This window comes from Protomyctophum bolini (assembly GCF_963924005.1).
Source record: "Protomyctophum bolini genome assembly, chromosome: 18".
NCBI classification, from domain to species: Eukaryota; Metazoa; Chordata; class Actinopteri; order Myctophiformes; family Myctophidae; genus Protomyctophum; species Protomyctophum bolini.
Window position 1 is genome coordinate 29,477,101 of NC_137879.1, and position 20,613 is coordinate 29,497,713.

Here is a 20,613-nt window from a genome sequence, read left to right on the forward strand (position 1 = left end):
AATAGTTGGAAATGGAAATGGAAATTGCGGAAATGGAAATTGCGGAAATTGTAATTGTGGAAATGGTGGAAATGGAAATTGCGGAAATTGCGGAAATGGAAATTGCGGAAATTGTGGAAATGGTAATTGCGGAAATTGCGGAAATGGTGGAAATGGAAATTGTGGAAATTGCGGAAATTGAAATTGAGGAAATTGGGAAATGGAAATTGCGGAATTTGCGGAAATGGTGGAAATGGAAATTGTGGAAATTGCGGAAATTGAAATTGAGGAAATTGCGGAAATTGCGGAAATTGTAATTGCGGAAATTGCTCTTCAGTTATAGCTATCTATTTTCAGGTAGATTGTTTTATTTTACTCAGTCAGCCATATCACTACTCATTTTGTTTCATGAAAAAGGTCATAGCTGGGTAATCTATTTTCAGGCAAATTGTGTTTATTGTATTTTATTTAACTCAGCCATAACAATTTATTTTCTGTTAACCAACTTGCTGGCTGGCAGGCAGGCAGACAGCTACTCATAGACAGGCAGACAGACAGACAGCTACTCACGGAGAATTGGACAGGCAGGCAGTCAGACAGCTACTCATAGACAGGCAGACAGACAGCTACTCATGGAGAATTGGACAGGCAGGCAGACAGCTACTCATGGACAATTGGACAGGCAGGAAGGCAGACAGCTACTCATAGACAGACAGACAGCTACTCATGGACAATTGGACAGGCAGGAAGGCAGACAGCTACTCATAGACAGACAGACAGCTACTCATAGACAATTGGGCAGGCAGGCCAATTTATACTTGCCTAACAAAAACGGCAAAGTTAATGACAGTGACGGCCTGACGGGTCACACCTCCAAAAGGGCCCTAAAAAATGGTGTAAAGGTCTTTTCAAATTACATGAAACCAACATGATTACATCTAAACAACAATAGGCCTTCATTCATATTTTCATGGGAATTTAAAAGGTTCCTATTCCAACTAAAAAGTTTTAAAAATTGCTCCCACTTCCCCGTTTACTGAACCACGGAAAGACCAGCTTTTAAGGTTTAATATACATGTAACCTCGTCTGACCAGGCTTTCCTCAGTATCTGTGAAAGCCTGCTTTCTATTCAGAATTTACCAGTGTGAGTGACCCAGTCTAAAGACCATATCCAGTCATTTGCACACATACAGTCACACTGTAGGCTTCATGCATGCACCGTTTTGTTCAAAATCCAGACCATAATCAGCAATTTGCTAAGCGAAGTTAGCGACCCCACTGTATCCTTAATTCATATTAAGGATACAGTGGGGCTGGGGCCTCAATGAAGGTTCATATTGCGGGGCATGAACTTAGACCCCCAACAATGCTCTAGTCTACAGAGTCCTGCATCCTCAAATTTTATGGTTCAGCATAAAATATTAAATTAGACACAATTGTTTGTTTTGTTTTTCAAATAGGTTTTTATTGACCGTCAAATGCATCTGTCAAAAGACATTCGGACACAGCAAGCAATCCTACAAAGATTACTTCAATATAATTCACATTGTCATGTTTCACCCAGGTATTATCAAACGTGACACATCCAACTGAATGTGATCCTCCATCTGGTTAACGGTTACGGTGGTGTTTGGACTTTGGAGTCAGCAGCGACAGAGGGGAAATTGCATGATTGCCATCAACTTTTAGTTCACTCAGCTATTAAAATACATTAACTGCATTTCCATAAATTGTCAGAGAATTGTCTTAGAAAATTGGCATCATAACATTATAACCAAGTGGGTTTCCATCAAGTTCAGTTATGTGCCGTGAAGCTCCGTGTTTTCAGGTTTTAATTCCAAATCCGGTGTAGCAATGTGTTGGAATGGAAACTAGGGATGCAACTATGGATTATAATCTTAGTGATTATTCTATCGATTACAATTAAATAATCGAGAAGCCTCAATTATTTATTTTTAAATTTGTTATACATCATTGAATTGACTTGAAAAATATATATATTTTAAATAATAGACAATTAGTCTGAGGAACCACTTAAGCCTCATTTTATAATTCGTGGTACAGTGTGGTGTGGTGCAAAAATATAATCCGTTGAATGTATTAATTTGTTCAATTGTTGCATCTCTAAAGAGAACCTTAAACCTGAGCTCTGTGGCACATCACTGAATAACCCTTTGCTCATACTGCAGCAGCATAATCAGACATTTAAACAATATCTGTCTTTTCTACATATCTTTTTGTTCAAATACAACTTAACAGGCTTGTTAAGCCTTTTATATACCTCAAATATATGGCCATTGTGTAAATGCATTCAACCTCAGAACCTGCAATGTCTTTGCATGGTGACGAGGGGTGGTGTCGACATACAATATCGCAACCTTACTTAAAAGATTTACCACCCCTCCCCCCCCAAAAAAAGGAAATTAAGTTAGCTTCTTTTGTAACGTGCTTTATCCGTAAGGCCTCGATCGATGTGACATAGTTATGGATGACAGGATGCATTCAAATGAAATGTATGCTTTATTCGTTCAAAAGGCCACACATTAGGCAAAAAAAAATCTAATTAATTTGAATCTTGAATAGCTAGCTTCAGTTTAACGAAATTTTGCAATAAAAAAACACGGTATTTGAGGTCACAGATTCAAAACGCAAATCATTTACATAAGTGGTTCTCAAAGTGGGGTCCAGGGACCCTCTGGGTTCAGAAGGTTCCAAATGGACCCTTACAGGTCTCCAACTCTGAGAGTGCACAATTAACTCTTGAGTGTACAAATGGAACCAAATGGACCCGTAAAGGGTGCAGTCACACCGAACTTGATTCTGCCTTTGTGGTGGATTCTGCCAATGCTTTGGGAACGGAGCGGTTTGTTGCCATTTAGTGGATTTCCGCAAAAAAAAAAAGAAAAAAAAAAAGATCCATTCCCATTGAAAAGCATCGAGAGAAACCACCGCATAGGAAGAATCAAAGATTGGTGTGACCGTTCCCTAAGGGTCCATTTGGTTCCATTTGTACACTCTCAAGAGTCATGGAGGTCCTTGAAATTAAATAAATTGAGAAAGGGAAAAAAAAAAAAAAAAGGTTTCATCCCCATCCACCATGCTCACGTCACAGCGCGCGTCTTCTGTGCACAGCAGATGTCCGACATCTTTGTCCTCCAGTCCGTTCTCCAGAGAGCGCCGGGGAGGGAGAAGCTGTGATTGGCTCGTCTCGGGCTGCAGTGTCCCTACCTCGCAGAGCCCTCTCGCGCTTCGACTGGAAGGAAAAGTGTTTTGGATCGGGTCGCCTATGTGCGACCCGCAGAGATGTGGGGTAGGTTCAGGGTGGGAGGAGTGTGGTTCTCTCAGTGTCAGGACTGCATCGTTCCTTTCAGGTACCACATTCCTCCAGTAACAGTGCAGCACTCCTGGCAGGAAAACAGGACAGCGTGGCGTGGGTTAGGATTAGAGATGCCCCGATGACTCTTTTTTTTTTTTGCCTCCCGATCCGATTCCCAATTCCTATAATTTGGTTTTATTTTTAACCCAAATCACAGACAATATCCAGTCTAATCTCATGATATGGATATAATATTGATACTAGGGATGTCCCGGTCACATTTTTTTGCTCCAGATCCGATCATTTGAAAATGACGTGATCGGCCCTGATTTCCAACGTCGTAATGCCTGATTTTATACTTGGTTACATGCCGAGAATAGCCAATCTACCAGCACATTGTGAGCTTGTAGATCTGCTATTTTCAGAGCACAACACCCAAGTTGACCCGAGAGCAACATCAAAGCGCAACCAAACAAAAACCAAACCAACATAACATTTTAGTCTAGTTTCTATTTGTTGACGTAATTGTCAATACAGCCTAGTTTTTATTTAGCTTTCATCAGTGAAAAAATGTAGTCGACAGACATTTTTCGTCAATAGTTTCAGTCAAAACTGGACAGCACGGCATGGTTAGAATAGTGAAACAAACAATTAAATATGCACAATTATTTGAGTGACAATGAATTGTCGAGTAAAATGTCATAATGGTGACTGCCCTGTGCTGGTCTCACCTTGAGCAATCGGTCTGTGTCTGCCTTCGTGGCGTCTTCTCCGAACTCCTGGGCCAGTCTGTTCTGGACCACGTTCCTCCTGACCCGGTAGTTTTTGGAGAACAGTTCGTACAGCAGCCGTCGGTGCTGAAGGAGGAAACGCATAGCAAGCAAAGACGACAGAACAGATATAGTTCATTTTTTTGTGTCTCATAATGCCATAATCACTGGTTTGGGCCACATGCATTATCAGAGCATATTTACTGTTGTTGGATCAATGGAACCAATCGTAGTACGATGATGATTTTGGTATAGTTAATAAATCGTCTACCTCCCTTTTCAAGTGTTATTATTCCATGCTGCTTACCTTATCGAAGGTCTCGCCACTCTCCCACAGAGCAAACACTTTCTGCTCATCGTGGGCGAGAGATGTCTGAGCAGGAAACTGGAAGGAGAAATGGATAAAACCAAAAATAAAACCAAGGTTAGAACATAAGAACTTGACAGTTGGAACATTTAATCCCTTGGCCACCTGTGGTCAATCCACATGGGACGAGTAGGATTGGGATTCGGAACTGGATCCGACATGAGGAACCATCACATTTGGAAAACGTTTTCCGGAACCGGTTTATCACACCGTCAGAGCTGGTATGTGGACTTAACGACGCGTCTGCTATACAATTGCAATACCAGTGGACCAAAGGAACCAAAAGGACACTTTCAGAGTAACAGACCAAATTCCAAAGGATCCCATCCCTAGGGAAAAGTGAATGACTTGTTTTGTTCTAGCAAACCCTAACAGGGAGCTTATGGCAATTGTCCACATTAGAAACTGGTTGCACTGGACCAGTGATTGACTAATACATTAATATAAAACAGGGGGAAAGTATAAAAGAGAAGGCTTTCATTCTCACAAGGCTAAAAACACATCTTTGAATCAAATTAAAGCATAATAGACTGGCTATTCTGGGAAGCAACTACAGCAAACCATTATTAGTCAATCTAATCTCGTGTCGGGCTAGTACAGAGTACAGACAGACCCAGTCAAAACAGACCTAACCAGGAAGACCAAACACTCAACACCAGGTGTCTTCAATGTTTTTCAAGCCAAGGACCCCTTAGCTGAGCAGGGACCCCCAGTAAAGATTGTATAGAATTATGTTGCAGATTACACTCTCAGACATTATCCTTTCTATTAGGATAGATTCACGTTTAAGTGTATTTTCAGATATTTAACGACATAAACCCTCTATACTTATATATACAGTATGGCTCTGTACTTGGATTGCTCTTTTTTCACTCTACCAGCCTACACGTTAAGAGACATAAACAGTGGATAGAAACGGTTCTATGGACAGATGGGCATCACCCTCACAATTAGATAGCAAGTGTTAAGCTTAACCCATTTAGACCCGAGGACGATTCTACAAAAATGTCTTCTAAATCATGACAGTTTTCTGAAAAACCTAGTTACTATGTCAGTCGTTTGGCAGACATTTTCATGTCAAGGACCACCAAAAATATATGTAATTGGCTGTCGACCCCCATCTGAAAGTATGAGAGTTAAAAACGCTCGCTCTGAAAGAATATATTCAAAGATTTGTGCCACATTTTCACAATTTTTCAAAAATAGCAGACCTACAAGCTTGTAGATCTGCAATTTTACAATAGCTAAAGTACAACACAATGCTTAAAACACCAAAAGGGGTTCCCGCCCAGAATGGGTTAAGTCGTAGTACTACTGGCTGGGTACCTAAGCTGTTTATAAGCCTCCTCAAGCGTAACCTACTTCTGTCTGCCAATAAGATGCTGCGTAATAGACCTGGCATCAGGTCAACTCCCCTCCCCCCTCCCCTTTTAACATCCTCTAGCTTCCAGGACACAGACAGACGGAGGTAAGAGCGAAGACCTATGACTTGAAGCTCCGCACTGCAGCAGCCCTGCCTACTTAGGAAAACAGGAGGGTGTGTCACACAGAGCATTGTCCCCGGGCCAACAACACGCACTACCGTTATGTACAGTCTACAGCACTGGTTCCCAGACACTGGGTCACTGGGACCCATTTGTGCGTCGCAGACACATTTTTATGGGTCCTTATTTTTTGTTTGTTTCCGGCATACTTTTATTTTTATTTATTATAATTTCTAAACTTTTTCAAGAAACATTAAAAAAATAAAAATAAAACATGAAGAAATGAAAGAGAAATCTATGAAATTAGAAAACAAATGTTAAGTAGCGAAAAGAGCCAATCTGCAAGCTTGCAATGCAGCGTGAAGCGACACATGGGAAGCTTGTAGATCGGCTATGTTCACTAGTTTGGGTCTCGGGCAGCTTGTAGATCTGCTATGTTCACTGGTTTGGGTCCCCGGCCGGGCAAACGTCTAATTTCTCTTTTGGGTCACGAGCCAAAATGTTTGTGAACCACTGTACTACACTACAGTATACACCACTGTCCCTAGTGTAGTACACCACTGGTTTTACTTTATTTTCAGAAATACACCAGCTGTTTTCCAAAGAGCCGCGTCATGCTTGAAGGCCTCATCATTGAAGGCCTCATCATTGATGACCCCATCATTGATGACCCCATCATTGATGACCCCATCATTGAAGGCCTCATCATTGATGACCCCATCACTGTTTTTAAGAAGATGCAGCAGCGTCGTAAAATGTCAATACTAAAGCGGTGAGGTTGTACGACTAGACACAACATGTACCCTTTAACACAGCACCAGCGTTAAGAAAAGCCCTCCCTTCAATGTGTCCTGAGAAATAAACACAGGTTTGAAAACTGGCACCCAGAGAACGCAATAACACTCATGTCGGTGGTATTGTAGTTCGAGCACAGGGATCATTCAGACCAGTTACCTGCCTGCTACAACGATAAGACATGCTGTACCAAAACAATCAGGCCTAAATTCTTCCTCAGTTCACCATTTCCAGTGTGCACCCGCACGCAACAAAGTATAACACAGGCTTTACTGCCTGCCAAGGACTCTGAGTATAGCCATCACAAGTCAAGAGACCGTTAATGTCGTTATTCTGTTTGTGAAAGCCGATAGTCGGGTTCAAGGTGGATTGCCAGTGGGAAAGAGATATAACATCCCCCCCCCCCCCTCCCCTTTGCTCAGGTAATTTCAGCTGCACGGGACACAAGCCAGGGTCGTCAAATTCAAACAAAGGCCACTGATATCAATACTACTCGCATTCACTGAAACAGAAGAACATTCCATTCAATTTGTTTCCCGTAGAGAAGGCCGTTTATCTTTTTTTGTGACCAACTTTAAAATTTTGTTTTTTTAAAAGAACCCCGGGTTAGCACAGACATTACAGGAGAGGGAAACAACAATGGTGTATACATAAATACATATATAACATAATACATGTTTCTTTTTCTAACAAAACAAGGCCGTTTATCTGAATCTATATTAAGTGTGAATGTCCAGGATAAAGTTACTACTGTATCGTACCATGAAACCTGGATATCAGATGACAGCTGAAGTTATGCGAGTGCCACAATGCTAGTGTTACACGCCAACAGGTGATATGTTCCATCATAAACGGGACAAGTCCTCAGGACACCACGCCACAATCAATGGCGTTTCTCCCCCCACAAAACACTTGTGCTTCCATTACAAGAAGAGACAAGGGCTTGCACCACACACAATACAACGGTCAGCCACCAGGACTGGAAGGAGCATAGCGTCTAGGCCTGTCACAATTAGAGTATTAGACATTAATCAGTTATTCTAGACAATCATTTTAATTAAAAAATAAATGCATAATTTAATATTAAAAAAGAAAATAGTGGAAATAATAGCAGATCTACAAGCTCAAAACATGTAACGATGCGATGGGTTTTGAGCCATTTCCACAATTAAGTATATTAGTACTATTTAGTACTAGTAAGTAATTATGTTAAATCCGTCTTCCCAGTGCAAGTTGGGTTTAGAAAAGGCTAAAATCGATTCTAAACAGAAATGTAATTTTTATTCAGAATCTTTTAATTATTTATTCAACTATAGAGCTAGTGCCCGTGGGGCCCCCACTGGCCTACTTGGAACGATGCAAGTTGGAAATGCATTCCCCACCCAGATATTATGCGTTGGAGCCTCTACAGCTGTGCCCGTTGGGCACTGGCCTACTTGGAACGATGCAAGTTGGAAATGGATGCACCACCCACTACCCAGTTATTATGTCCGACTGTCCGTCTCCCTTTTATGCCCATAAATGGCGTTCTTTGAAAGGCATGCCCAAATATGGAGTCTATGCAGGTGTCAGAATGATGTAAAAACAGGCCAGCTCCATATATGGACCCTGGGCAGGGAGGGGCCCTATCCAAAGCCCAGGCAGAGGCCTTTTTGGGGCAGTTCTGGACAACCATGGGTCCGACTGACGCGACACCGGCCACTGGACCCCCTGCGGTGGTGTGGAATGTGTGTGTCGAATTTGAAGTCGGTGGGGCGAATGCTTCTCGAGTTACGTGGATTACACACAGACAGACAGACGTACAGAGACTTGGTGCATTTATAGATAGAAGATAGATATTTAATAACGGAAAAACTATTAAAATCATGAATTGGAAATATTTTAGTCAAGTTAAAATGTCATAATCGTGACAGCCCTAACAGGATCTACCGCAACTTAATACGTTATGTACAAAAGAAAGAAAACTGAGTTTAGAGAACCCTGGCAAAGAAAATAACAGAGCTGGTGAATTTACCAGCTCAAGTCTAACCACATGACAATTAAGTCCCAGCTTGGGACAAATTTAGGCATTTACAATTTAGACATTTAGAGGAAGCTTTATAATGACCGACGCATGAACCCGAGTCAGCAAACATCGGAGGAAGTGGTCCAGTAAACAAGAGTGATAAGAAAACAAGTGCGTGTACGACATGCATCCATTCAAATATCACACCATCTAAATAAATTCTTAGCATGTATGGGAATGCATTGCAGATAGATTTTTTTTGTTTTGTAAATTAATGCCCTTACGAGAGTGTCACACTAAAGTAGTGAAATCTACAAGATCACAATGTGCAACACTTTGCGAGCTTGTAGATAGGCCATTTTAATAATATTCAGTTATTCACTATAAGAAGTACAGGTAATAATCAGAAAGGTATGGGTTTTGGTCTTCTGGACATACAGTACAAGGTTTACACCCGACAGCATGACTAAGAAAACCGAACTGAAAAAAAAGAAGAAAAAAAACTGCCATCCATCTAAATAGGTAGTCAACTAGAAAAAGTGCACCTCGGAGCACAGGTCTCCACCAGGCTAGGTAAGTTATTGTGGCCTCCTGGTGGCGCTATAATAGGCAAATGTGAAAAGGGTGCTATTTCTTGCAATTCGACATGTAGATTGATTTGAGACATTTTGTTCCAAAAATGTGTTTTGCAAAAGTCCACCTGCTGCTGGTGCTATAACAGGCCAATGTGAAAAGGGTGGGATTTATTCCTCGGCCTAGTAAGAATGTGCATGCAAAATTTCCCTCAAATTGCACTGACTGTGCATTCAGGATTTGAGGCATTTTGTTCAAGGGCCAATCCTGTAAACTTTGAAAGGCAATTTTAGCCAATCGGGATGGAATATGGGAAATCGGACAGATTTGTGTTGATTGCATGACTATAGAGATACTAGTGTATACCATATAGTGTATACCATATACGTGCGTGATGTATGGATTAAATATGTACAAGTAATATAAAGAAATTAGTGATGCACCGAATATTCGGCCGCAGAAAATATTCGGCAGAAAATGGCTAAAAATGCATTTTAGGCAGAAAGAATTTCCCTTGTGCATCCCTAAAATATTTTTTTACGAAAACATCGTACACACACACACACACACACACACATTTCACAATTTTTCAATGCCAAAAACTAAATGAAATAGTCCGTCGGGTGGAAACCTCATATGTCCAAAACTGTTACTTCTCAGGATTCAAATGAAATAGCAAAAGTACAAGCTCAAGATGTTTCGAGGCGAGCTTGCAGATCTGCCACGTTTGATACTTTTATGTGACGCTGTAGTGTGATGAAGTAGGCCAGTAATTTACAGAACAACACAAAAATACGTAAATAAGAGGTTTCTGCCCGACGGCACTGAAATCATTAATCACAACCATTTGTACGAAAAACGTAAAATGCCAAGTGAAACGTCACGACGGCGACAGACAGATATACTCACAGGCACCAGGATCTGTCGGCACTGGCTGAGCAGCACGGCGTCCTGCAGCAGGCGGTCGGAGACGGCGTGGAACGCCATGTGCCCTCCGGGCTGCATGGAGGCCAGGTGCAGGTTGAACAGCCTCTTCAGCTCGCACAGCGTCAGCACCACGTGCTTCCTGAAAGTCTTGGACACAAAGTCCAGCAGTTCGGGGGGAGGGGAGGTGACGGGGCTCCCCGCGCCGCTCCCGTTAGTGGTGCGGTGGTCCAAGGCGGAGGAGGAGGCGGGGGAGACGGAGCTGGGGTAACCGTTGGCCTCTCCGTTGAGAAAGGGGGAGGAGGAGGAGTGGGGGGAGGTGTCCATTAGTTCGCTCTCGCCGTCGCTGACCGGTTCCTGTTTGACCCGGACTTCGCCGACCGGTCCGCCGGCGCCGCCCTGTCTTTTGGCGTTCAGGTCCTTCTGGAGCGACGGGAGGGTTTCCCGCACGCGCTCCTGGGCAGTCTTCAGACGCTGCTCCCCGCTGAGGTACAGAGGATCTGCGGGGGGGAAACACAGAAACAAAACAGACGTAGGCTTCAGACTTCCTGCAAGGTCAACATTTTTTGTTAAAAGGAGTAGTTCACCCAACACTATCAATTAAGGGAGTAGTTCACCCAACACTATCAATTAAAGGAGTAGTTCACCCAACACTATCAATTACACACCCCATGAAGCCTTGAATTCATGGAGCTTAATTATTGAGCTCCCCACAGCTTGGTAAAATGTAGCCCAAACCTTGCTCAGTCAGTAAGACGACCACGGGCTTATTAGAAAATAATTCCAGGCCAGGCATAAAAAAAAGAAACTGCCCGAGCACACAACCACATGGTGAAGACAACATTAAGAAAGAACTTAAGACAGACAATATGAAAGATTAGACATGGCAGAGGGGATAGTTGATGAAATGGGAGATTGTATTCTAAATCAACGATAGTCAGGCAGCCAACACAGCACTAAGCTTATCTAGAAGCCAGGGAAATAAGACTAAGAGAGTCGAGCACAAAGATTAAGGATTTACAGAATACAAAGTGGGAATATGGCAGTGTTCCTGAATAACTTGTTGATACCCCGATCAATAGAGGTTACAGAATCTCTGGCAGCCTTCATTAAAAATGCATAATTTTACAGAGCACCAGTTATGGCTCAATTTATACCTGGCTGTGATGCATTCTTTGGCATGAAGTCCTCTTTAGAGACATTGAAGACCTTTTCCAACCTGAGGAGAGGGAAACAATTTAAGATTCATAGAGATTGATTAAGGTCGCTAGAGCAACTTCGCCAGAGCAACTTGCAAGAAACAGCATGAATGATCCTAGTCAACAAGAGACAGGGTAAATAGTCTCTACAACTAAAGTAGAGTGCAAAGGAAACCTATTTAGTGCTGCAAACAAACCAGGATAACAGATGAATAGCAATCAAATCCATTCTCCACAGATAACTCTCTCTACCATGATGCTTCCTAACAAACACACATCATGGTCTCTACCAGAGTCATGTTAGAGCTCTACACACACAGTCTGCGAACGCCGCCGCCTCCGTTATTTTCAATGAACCTATCCCACACCGGCGGCGTCCGACGCGCGCTGACGCCTCGCCTGACGCTCCGATACACCACTGTTCCTATTTGCCGCGTTGCTGCGCACCCGGTGTGTGTTGGGCTTAGGTTACACCGTTTAGTCCAGGGGTTCCCAAACCGCTCGAGAACCCAAACATTAGCCACAAAATACACAAGCTACAACTACAAGGTTTTCACAATGTCTTAAAGGTATATTTATGGAATTTGTTTTATATTTGGAATGTTTATAAAATTATTTTGAAAGATGTTGGAATTTTTGAAATATATGCTTTGAGGGGCGCTAGCCCCTCCTATTACCAGCTTTTAGTGTATGTTCACAAACTTTGTCCTACACAAACAATAAACAGTAAAGTTTTACGTCATAGTGTCTGAGCAAATATAGTGTCTATTTTACGTCATGATGTACGATGATAAGAGCGCCCCTCACTTCACACGGTCCTTGAAATCAAAAGGTTTGAGAACCAATGACCAGTGGACCAGTGGTTTTCAGGCCTTTTCATTTAGTCAGCATTTGAGCCATGGACCACCATTTGATGAGCTTTGGCCTCTCATACCCAAAGTCTCAAAACAACATTTTGTTCTGGTTGGATAAGATTTTGTCTACAATTCCATGCTGTATTCTATTGATGTGGGAGAGACGACAGGCAAACGATCAACATATCAATTCTTCTACATTCTCTAACTGTGTAGACTTCTTGTAAATTAAGTCATCCAGATGTTTAACAAGTATTTAATTCTTGAGAACAATTCATTTTACACTCTCAAGAGTTAAAATATCTGTAAGGGTCCATTTGGTTACCAACTCTCCATCATTTAGACGGGGACAACCTGGAATCCCTTCCAAGGATCGCCGGTTGAAAACCATTGCCCTAGAGACTGCCGACCCAGTGTTTGGGGGAAAAGACTGCACTCCTCGACCTACTTGCTCTGGATTCCCAGCCACAGCATGTGCTGCCTGTGGGCCACATCCGGGTGCTTCTTGATGAACTCCGCGTCGCTAGGCAACAGGAACTCCCATCCCCGGTTGACGCGAGGCACCGCCATCTGCTCCAGGAACTCCTTCACGTCCTCGGGAGGAAGCTGAGAGGGACACGCAGGGAAGGAAGGAATAAGTAGTCGTCACTTGGGCTGGAAACGTAACCAGTGGCTCGTCAGGTTTAAAAGAAAATCTACAATCCATTCTTACTTTGATGACGGCAGCGATCTCCTTCCTCATTACAGATCGTTCCAGAGTGAACCTCCACATCTATGGACAGGAAAGACACACAATCACTGAAGTACTGGCTACTACACAGTCTAATCCGGAGTGTTCAATTTAACTCTGAGAGTGTACAAATGGAATCAAATGCACCCGTGGTTCCATTCGTCAGGCTCACCACAAAATCCCGGCCTCGACACAGAACTTCGGCAGGTACCCCACTGTGTGGACTGCAGGTGTTTTTAGGATACAGCACATCACTGGAGGGAAAAAACAAACCAGCTTTTTCATGTCAAGGACCCCCAAATTGACACTAATTAGCCCGCGGACCCCCATTTGAAAAGATATGCCAGGGACCCCCATAAGAGAAGAGTTGTACGGCTTTAGCAGTGATTCTCAACCCGTTTAATTTCAAGGACCCCCAGTTTGATATGCATTAGGCTACGGACCACCATTCAATGGCATTTCCATCTCTGAGACCCCAAATTATTGTAAAATCAATGTTAATTTAAGTGTACAAATGGAACCAAATGGACTCTCTCAGAGTTGCAGACCCATAAGGTCCATTCTATGTCAATGGTGCTCAACCTTTTTCATGTCAAGGACTCCCCGAATTATCTGTACTTGGCTGCGGACCCCCATCTGAAAATATGTTTTTCCAGGGACCCCCCCCAGAAGCAAAGATTTGAGTTTAAAACGTTGAAAGAATATATATTCAAAGATTTGCGACACATTTTCAAGATTAAAAAAAAAAAAGTAGATCTACGAGCTTGTAGCGTGGCACTTGGTGCCGCGCTATGAGCTTGTAGATCTGCTATTTTTCCATAGCTAAAATATAACATACCGGTAATAATCCTTAGAACACCAAAAGAGGTTCCCGTCCTGAATGTGTTAATAACATTGAAAATAGGTATAACTCCAATGTTTTATAATCGGCACATTCATAATGTGTAAATAAAGAAAGTCTCATCAGACACACTGTCACATTCATGTTCTTTTTGTGAATGTGAGAAGAGGCTCTCTGTGTGTTTGAATGCATCATGTGTGCTTGCTTGGTTCTCACCTCTTCACCACCCAGTTTCCCTGAACCAGCAGTGCCACCTGCTGGATGCAGCGCAGTACTGAGGTGGAGTCAGTGCCTGAGGCCAGTAGACCCATGAGGTTGGCAAATGGCATCACTTTGACTAGACGCCAGAAAACATGAGAATGTAATTTATTATCAAACGACTAGGGCTGCAAACTATCCATTATTTTCGTAGTGATTATTCTATCCATTACAATTGCTTTTTTTTGCCATGCATTTATCAACAAAGTCAGGGGCCAGACTAATTAAGTCTAGGCGAGACTGAATTGGTCAGCATCAAGGATAAATGTCGGACTATAATTATATTTGAAATAAGAACGTAATTAACCTGCATTATGCTACACTTACAATATCAAACAAGTGTTTGTAAATTAACTGTTGGCATTTCTATTTAATTTACAGTTTATCACATCTATACCATACCATTCTTCATGAGTCTCTTGACTTGATCTGCCAGAGGTAGTGTTCGGAGCTGAGCCATGGAGAAGACGTTGCTGGGTCCAACAGGGACCACCCTGAAATGGCAAGTAAAGAAGGAACATCAGGGATAACAATTCATGTCATACAGTATCTTGCCCTAGTTCATACTTTGTCGTACAATTGTGTTGCACAGTGAAAATAGCTGATCTACAAGCTCACAACACGTTGTGATGCATCACCTTGTGAGCTTGTAGATCTCAGTGTTTAAAAAATTCCTACAGGAATAAGGAATACTTACACTTTCTCCTCTGCCACCGGAGGCATAAGCACTGCCAGATACTCCCTGTGGAAAGCCAAGAGAAATGGATCAGAAATGGGGAGGGAGGGGGAGAGAGGGATAGAAGCAAATGAGTACAATAGTGTTCAGTAACAGGGTTCTCTGTCTTTCCAGCTCCCTAATCAACCTCATACCCAAAATAAGGATACCAGGTGGTTGAATGTGATTAAAGGCGGACATGTGACATTCAGAATGACTCTTTGTACGTACTTTGAAGTTTGTACCAGCTCAGAGTTCTCTGCCCCGTCCATGGCCTGGCAGAAAAGATACTGTCTCTCATGCTCCGACCGCCCGTCCTGAAACACAACAACTATGACAGCTGAGATTGGATCATTTTGATCAATCAAATAATTAATCTATTATGGCTCGAGTATGGAAATTCAGCGAGGCGAGTACATTCCCTAACGGCTCCTTTATGAATGCACTGTACATACAATCGAGGCTGGTAAACCATCCCGGTCGCACCTACCCAGCGCTTGGGGGCCAGACTGGTCTGCAGAAGACGCATGATAATGTGAATTCAAACGGCCAGGATGGTTTACCAGGCTACATACATATGATCAGTGGTGAACAGGAACATAAATAAATCTTAAGTTACCCTGACACCATGGTAGCGCAGGTGAGCCCAGGGTTCTTCTGCTTGCTTCTTCTGGAGGAATTCGTAGGACTGGGTCCTCCTCTGTCTGGCCTGCTCCGACTCGGGACGAGAAAACCTCACCTGGAGAGAGAACGGAGGGAGAAGGATGAGGGACCAGGGGCAACGTGGTACAGTAAAATATAGAGCCTTAAATACTGCGTGTAAATGTTATGGGTTCAAAATCCTACAGTAATGGCCTTGACTTCATCCTCCTCCTCCTGAGACGAGTCTCCACCTAGAGAAGGGGTCAAAACAAATAAATATAAATAAATAAAATTACACCCGTGTGAAGTGAGGGGCGCTCTTATCATCATCATACTTCATCTCAATCCGCAATGTTTGTGTTTACACAAACACTCAAAATTGTCGATTCATTCAATTAATTTGAAAAAATGAATTTCATTGTCAATGGCATTTAAAATAGGCCTCAAAAACCAAGTCTACGTTTAAATGCTGGCTTGGGAAATCAATGCTCCACAAATCCGTCTACGATGCTCTCTCTCTGAGATGATGTCAACCACACCTTTGCTGGCGGCCTCCCTCTCCCTGTGCTTGCAGTCAGCCTTGTCCAGGTAGGAGAAGCTGGGTCTCATCTGAAGGATTCCCTGCAGAGGCGTGATGTGGAGCTCTCCTGTTGACAGCAAAGCGTCAAAATCCGACACTAGCTTGTTATATCCCTTTAACCCCTTATGCCTGACACCGTTATTTCTGACACCTTTCCCCTATAAATAAAGGCCCAGGCGTTAATTGCAAACGCAGTGAGCACTTACTATGAGACCTAGCAGATCATGTCTGTCCGTGTGTGCGTCTGTGTGTCTGTGTGTCCCCCCTTTGTGCCCATATATGGAGCTGAGTGATTTGTACAGACACACACACACAGACAGAAGTGTCTGTCCCGCTGTTACGTCACCATGACTCAGCCATAACCATATAAGCTATAAGGAGTCCCCAAAGCAGCTATACGTCCAAAACCCAAATATGTACGAGCTGCGTTCGCTTCCCTACTATTTGTGTAAAAAGAAAAAGGAACAAAAGAAAGGGGGGGGGGGGGGCTGGGGTTATAATAGTTGTATTTTAAAAAACTGTGTACTATAACTATAATCTAGCTGATCTTGAGGCCTACAAACACTGGATTTACTAGTCGACTAGTTGCCCTAGTTTACAACATCTGTACTGTACCTTTGCGGAAGACTGCAGCTGCATATCTGGAGGTGTTGGTGGTGGCCTGAATGGAGGTGAATGTCTGTTTGTCCATCATCTTCCTGCAGGGAAACAAATGTTCAGTCAGTCCTTTGCATTGTAAATGCAGCCAGCTCAACGGTGGCACGGAGATGTATTTCTTAGCAGTGCGAGTGCAGCACGTCTCTCACAGCAAACGTACACAGAGTAGGTGTTGGACTCATCGTAAGTAGTGCCGTCCACATTGAGAGAGATCTGTTCTCCTTTGCTGCGGCAGTAGTTGGGGCTCATTGTGTTGATGGCCATCTCCAATTCAACCTGCACAATTGTACACACAAGATGTTAGCGACAGAATGCGTTCATTTATGTGCTAAAAGAGAAACTTTGAGACATGTTTCACGGTGCTATGCTATTTGGATGATCAAAATCGAATCAAATTCATTCCGATTTAAGTTTTTGTAGGTGTTTACATGACAACTTTTAATAGGATTTAACTTTTATTCTGAATGAAAAGGGGATTTAACTGTCCATGTAAACGTAGCCAGTGTCATTGATTCTGCTTCAAAAACATCAACAGCAGATAGTGTGTGTATGGACATGTCTGAAAGGGGAGGCCTGGTCAGGGGTGAAGCCTAAAATAGTCCAAACCAACCATCAAACAACATCAGCAGGGCTACCAGGGGCAAGGGTCGAGAGTGAACCCCTCCATCTGAGCACCATCACTTCACTGATGGGTTGTACCCTCTTTTGCCTTACATTCCATTATCATCAAACTATGATTTAATCATATGAACCATAGCATCCCTATTCTGGCCATGTCATCATAGGCAAATATTCAACTACAATGTATGAACAATTTCTGCGAAATGGATGACAAGGGTACTTCGGTATGGTACTTCTGAAATATTATACATTGCCACTTGCCAGCCGGTATTCTTCCCTCAGTCGAACACACCAGCCCATTATAATTTTCTTCATAATCAATATACCGGTACTACATTTTATTTTTACATTTTATGCACTGCGGTACTCAAGATTGGCAGGTATGAGAAGCTCTGTGTGGAACCAACACAAAATTGAATGAAAACAAGGTCAAATGCAAACTGTGTGACACCAAGGTGGCCTACCAAAAACCAACAACAATGCACACATTTGAAGACCATCAGTCCATTACTAGCTTCAGTGATATTCAAATAAGATCTGCCAGTGGACTTTTCCCAATAAGAAGATCTGCCAGTGGACTTTTCCCAATTTGATTTTGGTCAGTCATACATGTTTAAAGCGAGTATGCCCCTACTCCCAGCGGTACCTCTTTCACGTCTCACCACACACACACACACACACACACACACACACACACACACACACACACACACACACACACACACACACACACACCTCTGTTTTGGGATTAATTGATAATGTGTATTTTTGGATTAAGGGGAGGCAGGTGGGTTTGAGGACCCCACCTACCTGAATCGACAGTGATGTGGTGTAGGTGGCGTTACCTTTTGCTGCTTGGGTTTGATCTTGGCAGATAGGTGATTGACATCATCATAGGTCATAGTTGATGGTCTGACTGGGTACTGTGTGGAGAACACAAATAAAGTATTAATGACTATTACAGAAGTTGAACATCACACAACAAATCCCTCTGGATCAATTCAGATTTTTAGAGGGTTGGGGCATGTTGTCAACATGTAAAAAAAAAAGAAAGAAGTGAGGGGCGCTCTTATCATTGTCCACATATGATGTAAATTCTCCATTCATTGTCAATGGCATTTAATGTTTGTTAGGGCAAGAATCTACAATATAGCTGAATATAGGAGGGGCTAGCACCCCTCAAAAAATATAAACATACCTGGAAGAGATAGAGCTTTTCTGCAAGGCTTTTGGCTAAATAGACATCAATCTGAAGACAGAGACAAAGTTGACTCAAGATTAGTTTTTTACATCCAAAGCAAAAAGTGTTTATGATGATGACCATTGACCACACTTGACCAGTCTTAATACGGAGCGTCAAAACCAACTACTTCCATGTCAACTACAATTAACTAAAGGGCAATGTGATGTCCATTTTCCAAAACGTTGTTTTGAGAGTAATACGCTTTTATTATACTTATATTACAGTATACTCGTTACAACCACAGCCAGAATGAAGCCGTGTCTACAGTAACTGATTAGATAAGATTTGATTTTAACATAGTTGTGTTTGTGGTCATGTCATGCACCAAAAAGATCAGATTTACAAGCTCAGTTTGCGTGACACACCCCACTCAATCAAGTACTGTATAATTCAAGCATAAAATACATTTCAAACTGATGGTGCTACCTCTTCTACAATGGGGTCATCATCCTCCCCGCTTGCCATACTGGAGGACACAGAGTGAGGGGATGGAAGAGATGTGGATGGCAATCAGCCGCAGAGACCCAACCTAGACCCACAAAAAGAAAACATAGAATACATACAGGATTTAGGACCCGTCAGGAGGTTAACCACTTATAGAGGCTCAGGGCCACAAATAGGTTTGGGATCCAGAACCCGAGGAACTGCAGGTAACGGATCAGACAAATCGGTTCCATCACATTTGGTTTCCAGAACCGGTTTTAAGCTGGACTTCACATCTGCTGCTGTACAATGACAATATCCAGTGGACCACCATAACTCTGACAGTGTACAAATGGAACCAAATGGACCCAATGATTCCATTTGTAAACGCTCAAGAGTTAGACCTGTCTGGGACCATTTGGAACTGAGAACTCCCTTTATTGCCAGCAAGAATCATTAAATTAACTGTTAAGTAATTAGAGGAAATCCTTAAGGACCCGGAATCTTACACCCCCCAAGTCAAACACAAGGTTGAACCAAACAAAGATCAGCTAAAATCCTGGGTCAGTAAAGTCCCATCCTTATGACACATTAGCTGACTAAGGAAGGTAAACGTTCAGTAGACCAACACTACAGTCAGACAAAATCATGTGGTAAAGGTAATTGTACACAAACTACAGACACCAAGTGTATTATAGCAAGAGATTACAATCTGACAGGTAAAGGTATGATGCAAGATTGCAAGAACATGGAAATAGCTTGGACCAGAGTTATATTAAACATTACATGTCAGCCAGCAGCATACGACGCTTGCATTTAACTCGTTTGCGATCATTTGGTGCATTTCAAGCATACATGGACACAGACCTCTTTAGGTTGATACAGACATCTTTAGGTTTATCTACAGCACATTACAGCTGACACTGCCTGGAGGCTGGGTAACGTCAGTTTGTTAGCTTCCACGCTAGCCATGAAGCTCCCTCTCAGGCCCTAAGCTGTCCTGCAAATGAAACCTCAAATTGTATTTTACGTCCTGAACAATTGGCAACAACGTGGGCTGCACGGATCCAAAGCGGCCCATTCCTCGTGCCAATAACGCCAAGATGCAGTGTACATTGAGGCAGCTAGGCTATCTAGCCAGACAGGCGGCTAAGCTAGCTAAATATTAGCATGCTGCTTGGACGTGCCAGTCATAATAATAGAAGTCGTTCAAGCAGGAGGGCCGTGGTGGGTTTTTACTCAGCTAGCTTGTGTTCGCACTGTCTCCGACAGCATTGTTTTGATGTGGTTCTCACCTGCACACTTCACAGCGGGACTTCTTTTGCTATCTCATTCGTGTTGTGGAGTTTATTTGATGCAGGGCTGCTGTGGTACTGCAGTACTGTATTGTACTGTCTCTCTCTTTCTCTGCTAGTATAAAGTAACTGCTGATGTTATAGTTGTACCATGTTGACTCTCACACACACACGTGGGGAGGAGCTGCCTGTGCCCCACAATGCACCGCGAAACTATATCACTATTCTTGCCTTGCCTGCATACTCGTTTAGAAATTAGAAACTTCAATTGCAAAGGTTTATTATTTGTTTAGATTGTGAATGGAGTGTGAGGTAATGAATCAGCGTGTTGTAGGACTTCC

General features: G+C 42.7%; 1 protein-coding gene across 1 annotated transcript; it reads right to left on the reverse strand.

The window, feature by feature from the left end:
- Positions 1-1,454: 1,454 nt before the first annotated feature.
- On the reverse strand, positions 1,455-20,467 carry polr3e (polymerase (RNA) III (DNA directed) polypeptide E). The gene is made up of 21 exons (XM_080789429.1): positions 20,273-20,467; positions 18,981-19,083; positions 18,510-18,560; positions 18,157-18,234; positions 16,851-16,966; positions 16,649-16,731; positions 15,993-16,100; positions 15,658-15,704; positions 15,431-15,550; positions 15,043-15,128; positions 14,794-14,838; positions 14,499-14,590; positions 14,055-14,175; positions 13,170-13,251; positions 12,980-13,039; positions 12,716-12,873; positions 11,372-11,433; positions 10,200-10,714; positions 4,374-4,451; positions 4,028-4,153; positions 1,455-3,384 (listed from the first exon to the last, which is right to left on the reverse strand). Exons 2-21 carry the CDS (start codon positions 19,017-19,019, stop codon positions 3,328-3,330), a joined length of 2,124 nt encoding a protein of 707 aa, XP_080645555.1. The 5' UTR covers positions 19,020-19,083; positions 20,273-20,467; the 3' UTR covers positions 1,455-3,327.
- Positions 20,468-20,613: the final 146 nt, after the last annotated feature.

Bases quoted from the DNA above. Each gene is read 5' to 3' on its own strand.
- polr3e (XM_080789429.1), bottom strand. From the start codon at position 19,019: ATGGCAAGCGGGGAGGATGATGACCCCATTGTAGAAGAG. The intron at 18,235-18,509 runs GTATGTTTATAT...TTCTCCACACAG, and splicing joins AAAAGCTCTATCTCTTCCAG to TACCCAGTCAGACCATCAAC. The intron at 10,715-11,371 runs GTATAAATTGAG...TCCCCCCCGCAG, and splicing joins AAAGAATGCATCACAGCCAG to ATCCTCTGTACCTCAGCGGG.